This window comes from Clarias gariepinus, chromosome 11, assembly GCF_024256425.1.
Source record: "Clarias gariepinus isolate MV-2021 ecotype Netherlands chromosome 11, CGAR_prim_01v2, whole genome shotgun sequence".
Classification (NCBI taxonomy): Eukaryota; Metazoa; Chordata; class Actinopteri; order Siluriformes; family Clariidae; genus Clarias; species Clarias gariepinus.
The window spans coordinates 27120543-27139353 of record NC_071110.1 but is presented as its reverse complement, the minus strand read 5'-3'; the positions used below and the strand labels follow the sequence as shown (position 1 = coordinate 27139353).

The following is an 18811-nucleotide window of genomic DNA, read 5'->3' as shown; positions in this document are numbered from 1 at the left end:
ACAGGAGCTTATTTTTGACCCGTCTCTTTGCGAGGTGGCTGATACCCAAAAATCTCTTTTCTTTTTGTCAGTACTGAAAAACCATACCATGGTACATTTTTTATAAGTTCAGTTTTTTCCTCAGTTAAAATACGGTTAGTGTATTATTTGTAGACAAACTACCCCTGGGCAGAAATGACTGGTACTGGTTTATTTTTTTTAATGCAATGAAAAACAAAAATTATTTCTGAAAGAAAAAAAAAAAGTATAGAGTTTAGTGTTAATTTTAAATACAATCCAGGCAATGTATACGTTTCTAAAAATGAAATTTCCATCCATCCATCCATCTAGTGTAGTCCAACCAGGGACCATAGAGGCCAGTGGTGACTGTTGTATTTATTCCCACTTTTGTGACTGTGGTAGGACCTCCGGTTAACATGCACACATGCATTTACACTACAGGCAATTTGGAAACGCCAGTTAGTCTAATCTGCATATCTTGGCATGACTGTTGGAGGAAACCAGAGTACCTGGAGGAAACCCACCAAGCATGGGGAGAACATGCAAACTCCACACATACAGGTGGGAACTGAACCTGAAAGCAGGCTTGAGCAAAACCAGTTCATGAAAATCAATGAACGTGAAAGTAATGAATGAAAATGAAAGTGGATCTTGTTGGAGTTGGAGCGAACAGACGTTGAACAACTGTTACTTTTCCTGAAGTGGCTGCAGTGCAGAAATGAGAGAAGACATCAGAGGAGATTATGTTATAATGAAGTTCAACTTGATTCAGAAATGGAAGCGTAGAAGAAGAAGCTGGAAATGCGATGCTACCAGGTGGTCACCTCTATGTGTACAGGCGACCTTATTTGCATGCAGGATGGAATGGTGCATCAGCATTTTCCAGACTGTCAGCTGGGACTATGTAAACCTCATGAATGTCCCCCTCTGAAAGTCCAGCTCTCACTCCATGTGAGACACACTGAAGGACTTGAAGGCACGGATTGATGAAGCTCTCAGCAATATCCCTTCCAAACGACTTCCTTCTGATGACATACTGACACACAAAGATTTGCTTTCATTTCCAGTGTAATAAAGTGCATGTACAATTTGTTCCACTCACTCACTCATCATCTATACCACTTTAACCTGTAATCAGGGTCACGGGGGACCTGGAGCCCATTCCAGGAGGCTTAGGACACAAGGCAGGATACACCCTGGACAGGGTGCCGATCCATCACAGGGCACACACAAATATACTACAGACAATTTGGGAACACCAATTAACCTAATCTACAGGTCTTTGGACTGTGGAAGGAAACCGGGGTACCCGGATGAAACCCACCAAGCACGGAGAAAATGCAAACTCCATGTACACAGAGACGGGAATCCAGTCTGGCCGTGAATCGAACCCGGACCCTGGAGGTGCAAGGCGACAAAGCTAACCACTACACCACCGTGCCGCTCCAATTTGTTTCAATAAATTTGTATTGGAAATATGGACTTTATTACCAATTTTAATGCCCTGTAGTTATATTTTTCAGGAAGTGGCATCAACGTAAACTTGATGCAAAAACATAAATCAGGCTTAAGTGGAAAACCCCCGCCAATCACACCTTTTTAAAGCAGAGACAGTAAGTAAAGTACTGCTGGCAATTTAACCTCTATTCTAATTATATGTCATAGCAGAGGCAGAGGCAGATATAAATGTGTGAAACATTTTCAATTAAGCTTCAAAAAGAAGATCATTCTTCCGACTGACAGAACAGCTCCATATTAACCTGCTTGTTATAAAGCTTTGCCTTTGCAGCTTTTAAAAGGCTCCTGTACAAACCTGGCCACTAACATAACCTCATTTCAGTTCTCCGCTGCTGTGCCCATATGCAAATGAGTTCAGCCTAAATCCTTAGCCTGTTATAGTTCATATTGCGCTGGGTCTTGAAATCTTTGAAAGATTAAGCTCCTTTACTAAACCCTCACTGATATACCAGTCTGGAAGGATGGCATTAGCAGGGAATTATAAGTGCTATGCATTTACCCATTCGAGCGCCTGTATAAAAAAAAGTGACTCCTGCACAGTCTCCAGAAACTCTCTCAGAACAGAGGGCAGCGGTAATGGAAAAAACTGTGACGGGCAATTAATAAAGCCTTGTTTTCTGATATTTTATCTGAAAATGCATGAAAATGACAGCAGCTACGGTTATCAATCTACCGTACAGTCCTGAAGAAAAAAACGATACTTTGGATACGGCATGTGGGGTAGAACAGACGAACACTGAAGTCCAGACAGTGTTTGTAATGATGCTTTAAATGATTCATGATGAATAATGACATGACCTAGAATGATGACATGACCTAGATTGTGTAAAGAGAATCCATTTAAAGGATGGCAGTAAGTAAAGACTGTAAAGTTTCACCTGCTGCTGAGTCACGGGATTTAATGTTCCCCTCTGCAAACACTTTCAGTCCTTATACCTGACCAGTTTTAGAGAAATGTATTTATTTATTTATTTATTTATTTATTTATTTATTTATTTATTTTTAAGCCACACAAGAGACTTGCTAATAAATTAGGGAGAAACGGGTACAGATGATGACAAATAATCATGCTGGTGATATACTGGTATACTGGTGGTATACTGGTATACTGGTGGTGCTGGATGCTGAGTCGTTGGAATGGATGAGAGGGTAAATGAGGTTGCTGCTGAGGTTGTTGTTACGTCCATAAACAAACAATTTTCAACTCTTTAGGCACTTTGCAGCGTTTTACAGTCAATTATTTGTTCCCATTTCTTTAATTTAATTAAATTTCTGTTTAATTTGAAGAAATGAGGTGTGGCTCAAGAATTTTGCACAGTAATGTGTATCTTTAAACCAGCCACAAGGTTTTGAAACCCCGTAGCAGAACAGCAGAATATAAGCCTGGGGCCTCAAACTGTTACTGTACTGTACCTACTGTACACCCATACATGGAAGTATTAGCAGAAAACCTAACCTTAATGATAATATCCGAGGTGGCTTTTTAGACAAAGACTTCCAAGAACCTTGCTCCAATTGGCTCTGCATCTCTCCCAGACTCTGCTCCTTCGTCGTCTAAGTTAAAATCAATTTCTGTCTACAAATTGGTATCTAGGTTTTAGATACCACCCTGGTCTGTGCTTTAGTCCCTATAGACATGCTTTAGATAATCCCACAAGCGGTTCATTTCAACTACACATTCCACACAAGTTCCATTATTTTGTTAATGGAACAATGGAATTATTAAATGTTGTTCCTGTTAGAATTAAAACCTTTTTTAAAAGCGAAGATGGAAGACTGTTCTTAAAAAAGATACATACTGTGTATTTACTGTACCACTCCAGGCAGTTAAGGAGGGTTAAAAATTAATTCTAGTTGAAGTATGCAACTGAAAAAGCGGTCATTTCTTGCACTCAGAGTTTGCATGTAAGAAGGAACTGGGATTATATTCTTTGCCCTGGTACTTGTCTGGCATTCAACACCCCACAGATGTATACATACTGTAACTGGTGTTTCCAATGAAACTGTATTTTCATTGTCTATATTCTTCATTCAATATGCAACACTTCCCATATATAAAAAAAAATAATAATATAGATATAAAATCCAAGTTTGGCATTTCGTAAATTGGAATCATAACTTGGTGAGCATAGTGTTAATATCAAACCCAAGAATGTTTGTGCAAAGCAGAATTCTAACTAAAGACCCATGTGCGAGCCCAAAGTTATGAGCCACCTGTTCACCTCTGTTTCATAAACCTCCCAGTTTGACAAACGCATCACAATCAATCACTGCTATCTGCTGTGATAGAGGCTGAAGATGTAACTATGTAACTATATATTTATTTGAACTGTACGGTAGACCACTCAAATTCAGAGCTACTGAAAGTATTGAACTTCAGTCAATACCTGTGTGCCACTCATAGCTTCAGAAGACAACATATAGATCTTTTTCACTCTAGCAGATTTTGTATGTACGTCTGGATTGCAGTCATCTACTTCTTAATCTTTCATAAATGTGTTTTGGTTTTTGTTATAAAGTAGTTTAGACAATCACAGCAAGCTGAAATAATTAAAATTTACCAAGTAAGGTGAGAAAGAAAGCATAATACTGTACATTTAAAAGCAACCAAAATGAACAAGAAGACAAGACGATTATAATGTAACTCATGTCTATACCGCTTTATTTTGCATACAGGGTCAAGGGGGGAGGCGGGAAACCTATCCCAGTCCACCTAGGGCTAGAGGTGGGGTACACCCTGGATGGGGTACACCCTGGATGGGGTACACCCTGGATGGGGTACACCCTGAATGGGGTACACCCTGGATGGGGTACACCCTGGATGGGGTTCACCTTGAATGGGGTACACACTGGATGGGGTTCACCCTGGATGGGGAACACCCTGGATGGGGTACACCCTGAATGGGGTACACCCTGGATGGGGAACACCCTGGATGGGGTACACCCTGAATGGGGTACACCCTGGATGGGGTACACCCTGAATGGGGTACACCCTGGATGGGGTACACCCTGAATGGGGTACACCCTGGATGGGGTTCACCCTGAATGGGGTACACCCTGGATGGGGTACACCCTGAATGGGGTACACCCTGGATGGGGAACACCCTGGATGGGGTTCACCTTGAATGGGGTACACACTGGATGGGGTTCACCCTGGATGGGGAACACCCTGGATGGGGTACACCCTGAATGGGGTACACCCTGGATGGGGAACACCCTGGATGGGGAACACCCTGGATGGGGTACACCCTGAATGGGGTACACCCTGGATGGGGTACACCCTGAATGGGGTACACCCTGGATGGGGTACACCCTGGATGGGGTACACCCTGAATGGGGTACACCCTGGATGGGGAACACCCTGGATGGGGTTCACCTTGAATGGGGTACACACTGGATGGGGTTCACCCTGGATGGGGAACACCCTGGATGGGGTACACCCTGAATGGGGTACACCCTGGATGGGGAACACCCTGGATGGGGTACACCCTGAATGGGGTACACCCTGGATGGGGTACACCCTGAATGGGGTACACCCTGGATGGGGTACACCCTGAATGGGGTACACCCCGGACGGGGTACACCCTGGATGGGGTTCACCTTGAATGGGGTACACCCTGGATGGGGTACATCCTGAATGGGGTACACCTTGAATGGGGTACACCCTGGATGGGGTGCCAATCCATCATCATGCACACACACATGCTCATTATTTGATCAATCCTGATGAAATGTTATTACTTTTTTACTAAAGAGCCGGTTCGAATGGAAAATCTTTGACCTTCCCCTCAAGTACAGTCACTCACGAACATGAAAAGCCATTCACACCAAACCTCAGCTCGAATACATTTTAGAAAGTACGAGTCATCTGTAAAAGTGAAAAATGCGTGGGAGGAACAAAAAGCCTTCGCCTTATTGAGGGGAACAAATCACCTTCTTTCTTCTCAGGCCTGAATGACAGATCTAGTTTAAATCCACTTAAACTTCCTTCACAATCCACAGCAGATCACCAGCTCCTCCAGACGCCTCAGAACGGAGCCCGCACAGCCTTCAGAAACGTTTCCAGATCAGAGGAATGCTTAACTAGGTCTTTAAGACACCAACGTGACCGAGGAGATGAATGAGGTCTCGCGCAGCAGCGAGAATGCAAAGCGCTCTCGCCGATCGTCTGAACCAAACATCATTTTTGTCTATCAGCAGAAGGAAGTGGCTGCTTTCATTTAGTTAAGAGTCACTTGAGAGACAGTTTAACAGGATGGCATTAAAAATGCCATAAACAAATAAAAGGCAAGGACAGATAATCCATAAGCAATTAATTTAGGGGGAATGCAGCAGCTTCCGCACGTATCAGTCACTCAGAATAATTGCGGGATAGGAGACAGGAGGACGAGGTAGGTATTTATATAGTGTCCCAGGTTACCAGGTCTGCACAAAGGGAAACTAGAGAGAGAGAGTGAGAGAGATGTAAAGGACCAAGAGGCCGTTTGTATTAGAAAATTCTGTGCATTATTTCCATTTGCATAAAAGATTAGACATCCTATACAGAGGGTCAGCAGGTTAGCCAGCAGAAAGAAGGTAATTCTCAATCACGAGGACAAAAGAGATTCTCGTCAGGGGATTTTGTCATATCTATACAAAAAATCATTAGTTCATCTCAAAATTCAACAGGTGGCGCTGTACTTTTTTTATTGAGTGTGCAAATAAATTCCACGCAAACGAAGTCGCAGGCAAATTTAGTGTATAAAATATATTCTCAAATACATACAGTATACTGTATATACAGTACACACACACACACAAACTTGTTGCGTTTAAAATGTACAAAATTTCTTCAATCTAACGAAAATCTTTTTGATTAAAGAGTCCATCTTAACTTGGTACTTAGACGCCAATGTCATAACATTGTAATTTAATCAAATATAACATGTGGAATAGGGGTTCTGCGCGTTTTTTCCAGTGGTACCTCGGCAGAGTAATTTGCCTCGTAATTTAAAAAACATTTTTGGCCTACGACCGACGTTACTACACTACACCCGTTTTTGTGGTTGCTCGTACATTCGGTTGTGCATGCATGAGGAACCCATTCAAAACTTGTTTGGGTCAGTGGAGAGCCAAGCTAAGCAAGTTTACATATTTTTTGTGGATATTTTGGCATTTTGTGCAAGATTTAATGAAGACAAAGCACCATGGGTCCCAAGAATGTTACAGTATGAAGCATGCCAGAAAAAATAAAAGGGAGACACTTTTAGTAGCATTTTTAAAGGAATCATAAATTGGGGTTAGATAAGGTTTAATGTCTGTCTATTTCATATTTTAGTTCATTTACATGTCTATTCTAAAACGTTTTATTATTATATGCAAAAATCTGCTTTTAGTGTTAAACATTGGCCAAAATTTTTTAGGTCGCCTTAAGAACTGAGTATTAAATTCTCATGCCGAGGTACCACTGTACTTTCCATCTTTTCCAAAAATCCCACCTTCTGCGGTATGTTTGGTTACAAGACTTAAAGTCCTATCTTTGATTGGTTAAAGATTTACTCGCGTGAAATATGAGACAATCGGATCTTATTTCTCAGCCACAAACCCAGGGAATAAAAGTCCAAAGTAAGGATTAGTGGGAAAGAGATGTTCCCATGCCGTTTACCGATCAGGAATCCAATGTGGGGTAACCATTAGTGATGGGTCGTTCATGAATGATTAGTTCTTTTTAAACTAATCTTTAATGTGACTCAGAAGAACGAGTAGTCTCGGAGAGTAATTCGTTCATTTTCTACTGGGCGCGCATGTGCAAATCATCGCAAAACCTCCATGATTATGTACAGAACACAGAAATGAGTAGTTACCTTTGAGTCTTTTGGTCTGAATCGTTCGTTCCTTTGTCACGTGACTCTCATAGACGTATGCAGTGCAATAGATTCACAAATGACTCGGATTAGAAGATATGAGAGGTGAGCTGCTCTTTCTGTTTATTATAATATGTCCTTAACCTTATTAAATATTTTCATTACTGGAACTAGAGCCAAACTTTGTGTATGTAGACGTGTTGAGGTTCTGTTTATTGAAAATGTAACATTTAATTTTATTTCTGATTAAAAGAAAGAAATGAACTAAATGATTAAAAAAAGATCTGTTCATTTTTGATGAATGAGATTCAAAGAACTGAGTGACTAAAATGATCCAAACTTCCCATCACTAGTAACCATATGCAGAATGAATAGATTTACCTAACTGGAGAGAAATATTCAGATTAAGTGTTTGTGTTTTAACTAATGAACACCAGCCCTCTCATTTTGATTGAAAAGTCGTTCAGATCGGGCCAGATCAGTTCAGGCTGTTCCGGCTGAGTTGTCTACATGATGCATACTCTATGCTGATTTGGGGGGTCAAACCCGAACCCCTGGAGGTGCAACGAGACAGTGCTGACCACCAAGTCACCTCTGATTGAGCTACTATTCTAATGATTAGAGCCATGTAATGGCGGCTATTGTTCTCTTGTAAAGTCCAAGTAACTTATATGTTTCAGGGTGCATTGATGTATGCATTGGTTTATTGTGGTGTATGAATTCTAGTAAGTCTACCTCTGTGAGAGGTCTCAGCAACTATACTCCGGTGTAGTGTACATTAGACCAGCTGCTGAGCAAGGTGACGGACTCAATTTCAGGGAGAAAGCAATCCAGTCATAAATCTACCAAACTGCCTAAAGTAGACCAAATAAAGAATAATGTACATTCGGAGTTTTTTTTTTAATTTAAATTAATGCTGCTAAACAGACTTTCCTATCCAGATGTACAGTCCAAAGAATTAAAAAAAACTATTTTAACCAATAAAAATCTACTAAAGAAATAATATAATAAATTTGTGTCAGGCAAAGTGTTTTAAACTGGATATTTACAATAGGATTTAATGATTAAGCACTTCATGTTCGCCATACTCTGTTTACCTTTAACGAGCTGATTTACAGCCACAGGCTCTCCTGCACGCCCATCAGCCAATTTTAGTTTGGGATTGTTAAATTACCCAAACCAAATAGCAAAGGAATCAATTTTGCACGGATTTGAAGCTCGCAAGTGGATTAATAGGTGTGAAAATACCCTAAAGCTGAGACAAAAACGACGTGATCCTTATCATATTATTATAAATCCAATACCTACAGTATGCGGTGCTCTAAAAAACCCCAACAATGGGTGATTGTGTTTAAAAGTCCGTACACCCCATTGGAAAACATTCATTCACTGTCATCTATAACGCTTTATCCTGAAGAGGGCTAGGATCTATCCACAAGGAGGGGTCCACCCTGGACGGGGTGCCAATCCATCGCACACACTACGGACAATTTGGGAAGTCCAACCTGCATGTCTTTGGACTGTGGGAGGAAACCGACGTACCTGGAGGAAACTCACCAAGCACTGGGGAGAACATGTAAACTCCATGCACACAGACCCGAGGTGGGAATCGAACCCAAAACCTTGAGGTACGAGGTGACAGTGCTAACCACTAAGCCACTGTGCCGGGTTGTGTTACACAAGAAGTTGATAAAAAAATGCACAGTAACACATACACTCAGGAGGAAATACCGTATATTTAATGAGATTGTTAAGATAATGAGATGTTTCTGATAGTTGTGGCGTATTGGCGGAAAACGAAGCTTTGTATGAGGGTCCGAGAGGCCGGTTCTAACCGAGAAGAGATTCTGTGCTGTGTGTTATGTCACTCAGAGCTCCATAATAGAACAGCATTGACATTATAAAGAGCTCGAACCTGAATCTCCACCCCGTATCCCATGTAGACCGTCACGGTGTAGGTGCAGTCGAAGTTGGAGTAGTCACAGCTGCCGCGTGGTGGTGTCTCTATATAGCCCCCTGGCGCCGTGAAATTGATGCTGCATGGAGCTAGTGAAGGCAAGACGGAGAAAAAAGCAAACAGATCACATCAGAAATTGACAGTCTTTCACCTCACTACAGTCCTGCTATCTTCCTATCTTGATTACATTTTCTGGGCTTCTCATTTCCTGCAGCAGTGTGTGCGTGTGTGTTGTGCGTATGTGTTGTGTGTGCCTCAGGTGCCGTGGCTGGGTAAAACATTTTCTAGTCACCTTTGGGTCTTTCCACATCACTGGCCTTTTTATCTCCTTTTGAGTCAAGAGCTGCAGCTTGTAAGAGAGATTCCTGCCCGAGTCACGGGTGTATGACCGAGGCTCATGGTGCCCCGACACCGTCTGACTCAATACACCTGGGCCAGCTACAGGAGAGTGTGCAATACCTGGCTTCAAACCAAGACTCGCATAACCCAGTGTTTCAATAGAAGTCTCCCAAATCACGTGCTGAGCTTCACTGAATTGGAGAAATGTCAGGTTCGGACATACGGGAAAGTGGGCACAATTATAAGGCTTGTTTTCTCACTCATCATCTATACTGCTTAACCCTGTGTAAGAGGTCGTTAAGGCCTGAAGCCTATGGTAGGACACAAGGTGGGGTACACCTTGGACGGGGTGCCAATGCTTTGCATGGCACACACCATGGGCAAATTTGGGAACGCCAATTAGCATAATCTGCATGTATTAATCTGCATGTTCCTTCCTCTTGCAACATGGCTGCAAACTGTTAAAAGCGGGCAGCAGTGAAAACCAATCCTTCTTTAAATGGTGTACACTGTAGTAATCATGGTTATTAAGAAATAACATATACCAATGGTCTATACTGCTTATCATGTCAAGGTTTACAGGGTACCTGGAGCCTAAACCTGGGAACACCGGGAAGAGTCCACCCTGGGTCTGGGGTGCAAACATATATTCACACACCCAAGCATAGACTACATGCAGTTTGAAAACCTCAATCAGGCCACAACATAGGTCTTTGGACTGTGGGAGGAAACCAAAATACAAACCAAGCACAAGGGAAACATGCAAAGAACAAAGAGCAAATTTGAACCCGCAACCCTTGGAGGTGCAAGGTGACCATGGACCTAAGACTAAGACAATGTGCCAGTTGCATCAGTATGGTGATTGAAAGAAATTAAATCTGTCTCATCCACCTTTATTTCATTTGTTGCACCAATTTTACACAAGTGAGACCCTAGGTGTTGTGCAGGTGGTGTTACCTGTGGTCTGTATTGTGGTAATAATAGTGGTGGTGAAAATAGTGGTCGTGGTCATTTCATCATCCTGATCCCCAGACACAGACAATGTCCCTGCGTTTGCATCGCCGGCAGGTCCCTTGTGTCTCTCTCTGGTCTTTAAGATGTCCTCTTCTTCTCTCATCACCAGCGTTGTGACACCCTCAGTCTCTTGTGTGGTTGTTGCATGAGGATATCTCAACTGCTCTTCAGGAACTGTGTGGCAGGGAGGCGCCGTGGACGTTGGCATGATACTAGTGCTCAGTGATTCTGTGGGCACTTCCTCGGTGCTCTGCTTCTGGGCTTCCCCGGCAGCACCACTCCACTCCAGGCTCCCAGAAGTGAGTTTAGCAGCATTCACAGGGAAGGCCCCTGTAGCCGCGTCCTCAACTGGAGGAACCGGTTGAGCCTCGAAGAGACGATGATGATTGACGCCTCTTCTGTCTTTGAACTGTTCCTGGCGTGGATCAGGTTGAGAAAATGTCTTAAACTGAATGTGGTGGTTGAGGTCGGTGAAGGGAGGCGCTGTAGTGACCGAGGGAAGTTCTCGGCCCATGTCTGGTGTGCTGTGGGACGCACCCTGTTTGTTGTCCGAGTCTAAAGAGTGAGTGCTCTGTCCTCTATGAGTGACTGCCATCCTCCCGTCCATAAAGGAACCTGAATGGAAAGGAAAAGTATAATAAAAGTTAATCAATTTGATAGAAATCAAAATAACTTTTTCAGCGCAATACATTTAAGGAAAAAGTTACATACCCAGTGGCTGTGTTCCACACACCCCATGATGTGAGAAATTGCCCTAAACACACGGCTAGGTTTGAATGTTTGAATTCTAGCGTTATCGGTCGAGGAATGATTAGAGGGACCTATGGTCCATGATCGGTTGGAAGTCAGTGTTCCACATCAATTGTTTTCGGTGCACCGCAGAGACCGTTTTTTTTATTGACAGCTGCAGGAATATAAGGAGAGTCTCAAAGAAAAACGTGTTCTGACTTTAAAATGCTAAATTATTTTTTAAGCCACAGTTATGTCATGTCTTTTTACCCACTTAGTTTGAAACACCAGCTCCCCGTGGGGAATATCATATGCTTCCCACTTTCTTTCAGTTAGTAACAAAACTTGTCACAAGGGGGAAAAGGAACTCATGGTGCCCTTGATGTGCCGAGACGTACGAGGAAGTATAAGAATTCTCACTTGCACACCCCAGACGGGAAGAAAAAAAGAACAGAAAGTTAATCTCTTTGTAATTTTTCATTTGCACACTCTATTCATCACATGGCATGTTTTAGTGAGTTGATCTGCAAAAAAGTGGTGAGCAAAATGAATCACCCCCATTGTCACCTGGTGAGATGTAATCATGCGCCCTTCAGGAGGCCGTATCGCGCGCTGCCACATCGCGCATCGCCGCCTTTCCACCCTAATAGCTCTTTCTCTCTCTCATCATCCTACTCTAAAACAGTTCACTGTATCAGCAACAAGTTTTTCAGCAACTCTTTCAGCAAGAAAATTACCCAGTCCTGTGTGTGTGTGTGTGTGTGTGGGGGGGGGAAACCTGAGACAGATGGCCGAAAAAAAGATAATCTCTCAAAGCAAACCGAACTGACAGACTACATTTCCCGTCTTCGAGCTGTGAAGGGTTGAGAGGAGGATCATTTCCACAAGAAGTAATGTGTGTTTTATGAAACTGACTCCGAAGCATGGATAAAATCAAATCAGCATCCAGTGTGTCAGTCATATCCAAGGAAAGTGACACATGAAAGCTGGTACAAACAGGGAGAGGCCCTTCATTCCTGCCATTTATTTTTGAGCGTGTGTTAGAGAAGAAGAACAGCATACTGGCTATAATATCATAAATAAAAAAAATCTGTTGAAATATTTTCGCAATCATTGTAGCATCTTGCATCTGTTTGGTAAGGAACATCGAACTAATCAGTCTCAAAACACTACGGCCGCAGCCGATTAACCGACGCGCTCACTGGCAAGCTGATCACTTCGGAGGCGTTTACTATTTCCACATTTCCATCCTGTGTGGAAGAAGTGAATTAATTGCTAAACTCGCTTTGCTCAGAAATGATTACTATTAAATATAACAGTTGAATGTTAAACTCTCGTATTTTAAATTATTTGGTGTTTTTTAAAAGCTGCACTTGTGAGAAAATTAACGTTATAATGAACAAACTACATTTAATCAATAATTAAACTTTTTTTTTATGGTTTCAAAATTGGGGGAAAATGTAGTTTCAAATCAGGATATTTATAAAATTGTCATACTAATAGAATTGCGATTGTAATTAAATTCGCACCGGGGTATCGTGATAATAAAATATCAGGAGGTGACTAGTGATTCCCCTGCCTATAGTTAGCACCATTAATACACATACTGTACTGTATGTGTGCACTTGAAAATGCACGTATCGTATACCGGAATAATTTTAATATACTGGAATAAATAAACACTTGTATAAACTAATGCCTCCCTAGAAAGCAGGACATCCATCTAATCTGGAAAAGCATGCAGAGATACAGTGACTTTTGCTAATTTGCAAACAGGTAAAGAAGAGTTTATAATAAACCTTGCTCATCTGATTTCTTTGCTAATGCCAGGTTGGAATTTTTTTGCAAATAATAAAAAAATCATATCATCATACATGATATTTAATTTATGAATGTTTCATTACTAAACCATAGTCTGCAGTCACAGTAATGCACATGACAAGGACTTATTTACTCTACTGTAATAACAGTTACTTTGCACATGAAAATTATTCAGTTTTTACATTTATGTTTCAATAACTTTACAGTTAAAGTGTTTTCAATAAAAAATTTTTTTTGAATGTTTAGTTTCAACTATATAAATTAAATTAATAAGTATGTTAATATTTTAGTAAAATAGACAGTATCAATGTTTTCTATGTGTACTTTCACCTACGTCTCATTTCGGTGTATGTGATAATTATGCTGTGATTGTATTTAAACAGAATTTAAAGCGTTTCTGTAGTCACGCCGCTCTCCATGGTGCTAACGCTCAATAGACATTTACGCGCTTATCTGGAGAACCCATTGCTTAATTGCTCTGCTAATGACTAGGAATACTTGATTTTTGACACAGTAAGAGGAGTAGTACAAGCAGCGAATTAGTTCCTGGACTTAGAAGATAATTAGCTAATTATAAAGACCAAAATAATTCATAAACAGTAGACAGAAGTGTGTGGCACTGCTGACTCAAAAGGGAAATTAATGATATCATCATCTATTAGACAACAGTTAGTTCTGAACAAGTGATCTGATTGGACAAGAGGAATTTCTTGAGTGCTGATATAGAGTCCAACAGCACTGGGACATTTAACTAGATGGTAAATGGTCACAGGTGTTGTAATTAGATAATATCACATAAGAGGGAGTGCTGTTGTGCATGTGTCTAAGAATATCAGCTCCAGCATTAAATGAGAAGCTAGTGCGCCGGGGTGTTAATCACTTATCCCACACACTAAGAAATGGCCGTGATTATGTGTTAGAGGTGGATTTGGGATACAGCCTTGTTTTAGAAGCTATTTAGCATTGTAGCTTGGCTACTTTCGTATAATAATCATTAATTACACTTAATATTGTAACCAGCTTAACACTACATTGTTTGTTTTGCCTCAAAACAATCCCAGTCTAGTTGTAAAACTATTTTTATTTATGTCTCAGTGGATCCCAATAACTCAACAAATCATATTTTGTTGATAATAAAGGGTGTTTGTAAAACTGTTGTATAAAAGCAATATCACACTTTGGGTGGCACTACTGAATATCAGCATGGGTGTGATATCTAAGACTGCACCACAGCTGTGCTGCTATTCAGTACAATATTGCACCCATAGGTGTGATATTGCTTAATTATAACCAAGTGTTGTAGATATACTGTAGTGTGGATTATTTTTAGGGGTGTCAATATTAACGCAAATGAATCATATGACCAAGTTTGACCCGAATGGCTTCCCATGATCACACGCAGTTACCCGGCTGTGTGTGATAATGGCACGTTTAACGGGGATAATAAGATGACTTATTATGACGCTATTTTTACAATAAATGCAGGATGTGGGTCCTTCACACACAAAGACATCAACACTTTAAAGAAATCAGAACTATATGACATCAGCCCTATCAGAGCAATGATGATGACATCATAGCTATGACATCATTGTGCATGGGCCCTACCTAAGGGGTTACAAGGAAATAACAGTTTGCAGCTTTGCCAAACCCCACCCACTGGATGCAGTGCCAGTCCCAAGCACAGATAAAATTAAAGGGATGTGGCAGGAAGGGCATCCGGCGTAAAAACCTGTGCCAAGCTTGTATGTGGCGACCCCTTGCCGGGAGCAGCCAAAAGAACAACAACAACAACAGCTGTCATGCAACGTAAGTAATAACAGGCACAACAATTAAATGGAACTAAAAATGATTTAAAAAGCATAAAACATCCTTATTTATTAAATTTGACATAAAAATTGGCAAATGATGTTGTGCCACACAGGTATCGTATTTTTTTACACCAAACTTCAGCATGTTTTTATTTTTATTATATACATGACTGTATTAAGAAAACTGTTACCTTAGTCTAAACTGAATATTGTACGGTGTAAATACTAAATCAATATCTGTGCGATCTATAGGTGTTCTAAAGAGCCATACTGTACAGTATGTGCTACAGTACACGTGATCCATGGATTCTAACTACAGAAATTTCAAAAGCACCAAAAACTGCAGGCTAAACAACACATCAGCTCCAGAATGCAAATGCGAGGGACAGTTTGAGGTGCTTCGGGGTTAGAATTGCACCGTTGGAACTGCTTGGGTCTAAACAAACCCACTCCACTATGCGTTTAAAGCTCTCTCAGTAGTGCGCTACTCTCTGCTGACTGCATTTGACTTTTAAATGGTTGTAAACTACAATTGAATCATTTTTCATGGACCAGGGAACAGACTTGATTTTTCTTTCTATTTCATATTCTAATGTATTCTCCAGTTCATTTTTAAGTAATGCTCTTTAGAAACATGTTTTGAATGGATGATCCAAAAATCCAAACATATATATATATATATTATTCTTATTATTTATTTAATTTTTTTTACATGGCATAGCATCTTGTGTCTTATAAACCTAAACCTAAAATTACACTGTAAAAAAAGCTGGTGTGGGAACTTTTATGTCTGTCTGCATTTCCCATCCCATCACTTTAACAGCACATCCTGTTGTGTTTTTAATCCACACTTTGATCCAAAGCAACTTTTTTGGTTAGCCATAATACAACTCAAGTGTATACTGTAGATTAAAGGAGTGTAATAAGTGCTGCAAGACTTTCACATTCTGGCCAGAAAAAATAAAAGAATGTTGAAGCGAGAATGGAACAAACCACAATGGTTGGAGTATCCGCTAGAACTTACAGTGGTGCTACAAATAACAGACACAAGCAAACAAAAAAATATTACACTCCAGCTTTGAATGATGCAATCATCAATATTTTACTGCACTATGGCAAAGATCATACCTAAGCAAAATAAAAAACCTGTAAGATTTGATGAATGCATGTTCTGTATGAGCGGGTACTGTATCAAAAGGTTTCAAGACTAGTTTTGTAGCTCGCCAACAGATGGCAGCACAAACCTGCACGCACAGTCGCAGGTCTTCATAAGTCAGTGTGCCAAAAGACATGATCGTGTGTACGTCGGGAGCTGGTGCTATTCTGACCACGTGCATTTCCACATCTGCGATTTCATCATGAACAGCAAGTTAGAACGAAGAGTGAACCTGGAATTCTGCATGGAACTGGGTACACCTGCTACAAAGATGATTACGGTGATGCTGCAAGAAGACATGGAAGATGACATGGAAGACCTTCAACGGGCTCAACCCCTGAAAATGGCAACTTGTGCATGATGATATGGAACAATCCAGGCAATCCTTCCATGTGATCTGAACATGTGCCAGATAACTTCAGATAACTTGATATTCTGGAATTCAGTCGAAACCGAGTCTGACTTTGACATGCAGGAGTGAGCTACACATCAGGGATGTCTTTACACTCACTCACTCACTGCACCGCTCGCATTGACTAGTGGATGTCAGTAATGACAGCTGGTGCCTTTTCTCTACTTCAGTGTAAGGGTTGATCACTCCTATGTAGGGAAGAATGGAGAGAGTGCGAGTTATAATGAGAGAGAGCAATAGCCTTTAGCCACAACACACACACACACACACACACACTCAGAGGATTATAAGAAGAGAATAACTGGAGGCAAAGAGCTGCTCTTCTCATTGTGTACAGCATAAATAATGCACCAGGGAGACTAATATGTCGACTTTTTCAAAGGCGCTCAGTGACCTCTTCTTCCTAGTCAGGTCCAGAAACACACCTCCAGAAAATAACACACTGTTGACTCAGTCTAAAAAAATAGATAAGGAAAAAAAAACAATTCTGAGCTCCAGCCACAAGCTAAAAGTGTTAAGAGCTCATTCTCTTACTGAATTAAAAAGTAAGGCAGAAACCTTATTTCTTATTTCTTATTTCTCGTAATGTTCTTCACACCATTATAATGATTTAAAATATTCAAGCAAACGAAATCATTTGCACTCATCTGATGTATTTAATGGGAAGGATGACACAAATGTAATTGAAAGAGCGTTCAGATACAAACCTGCTTTGTTTTTTTTTTGTCTGATTATATGCCTTCCTTCATAAACCTCAGTGAAACAACAGGAGCAGTTAAAGGTCTTCACAACAGAGTCATGACCAGAATCAATACTCTCACTACATCTCCGGTTATAAAACAAGAGCAGCAGGCTCAAGCACTTCTTGCTGAAAATGTATTCTTTTTACAATCTGAAGCTTAAATGCTTTGGAGGTTGGGTGGTGGTTCATTTATCTGTTCATTGGTTCCTTCCTTCTTTCTAATGCACCAAAATGTATTATATAAAGCCAAAATTTCCCATAAATGTGAAGCAATGATCTTAATCCATGTCAAACTGCACTCATCTAAAGGATTATTAGAAACACCTGTTTAATTTCTTATTAATGCAATTATCTAATCAACCAATCACATGGCAGTTGCTTCAATGTATGTAAGGGTGTGGTCCTGGTCAAGACAATCTCTTGAACTCCAAACTGAATTGGGCTACAACAGCAGAAGACCCCACCGGGTACCACTCATCTCCACTACAAATAGGAAAAAGAGGCTACAATTTGCACAAGCTCACCAAAATTGGACAGTTAAAGACTGGAAAAATGTTGCCTGGTCTGATGAGTCTCGGTTACTGTTGAGAGATTCAAATGGTAGAGTCAGAATTTGGCGTAAACAGAATGAGAACATGGATCCATCATGCCTTGTTACCACTGTGTAGGCTGGTGGTGGTGGTGTAATGGTGTGGGGGATGTTTTCTTGGCACACTTTAGGCCCCTTAGTGCCAATTGGGCATCGTTTAAATGCCACGGGCTACCTGAGCATTGTTTCTGACCATGTCCATCCCTTTATGACCACCATGTACCCATCCTCTGATGGCTACTTCCAGCCGGATAATGCACCATGTCACAAAACTTGAATCATTTTAAATTGGTTTCATGACAATGAGTTCACTGTACTAAAATGGCCCCCACATTCACCAGATCTCAACCCAATAGAGCATCTTTGGGATGTGGTGGAACGGGAGCTTCGGGCCCTGGATGGGCATCCCACAAATCTCCATCAACTGCAAGATGCTATCCTATCAATATGGGGCAACATTTCTAAAAAATGCTTTCAGCACCTTGTTGAATCAATGCCACGTAGAATTAAGGCAGTTCTGAAGGTGGTAGGGGGTCAAACACCGTATTAGTATGGTGTTCCTAATAATCCTTTAGGTGAGTGTACAGTACAGAACAAAAATTATAATAAATAACTTTTTTTATGGCGGTGTGGTGGTTAGCACTCTGGCCTCGCACCCTCAGGGTAGAGTGAGCATGCATGTTCTCCCTGTGCTTGGTGGGTTTCCAAAAAACATCCAAATTAGGTTAATTGGCATTCCAAAATTGCTTATAGTGTGTGTGTGTGTGTGTCCTGCGAAAAATTGGCACCCTGTCTACCAACCTCTTACCCTAAGTCTCCTGGAATAGGCTCCAATCTCCCCATAATCCTGTACACAGGATGAGCCATATAGAAGACGAAT

General features: G+C 41.0%; 1 protein-coding gene across 1 annotated transcript in view; it reads right to left on the bottom strand.

Moving 5' to 3' along the window:
• sez6b (seizure related 6 homolog b) overlaps window positions 1-18811 on the bottom strand; it is a 206808-nt gene that overhangs the window by 103752 nt on the left and 84245 nt on the right. The window contains exons 2-3 of the mRNA XM_053507506.1: window positions 10615-11286; window positions 9277-9407 (exon numbers count right to left, since the gene is read on the bottom strand). Coding sequence (XP_053363481.1) covers window positions 9277-9407; window positions 10615-11286 — 803 coding nt within the window. The remainder of the gene's footprint in view (window positions 1-9276; window positions 9408-10614; window positions 11287-18811) is intronic.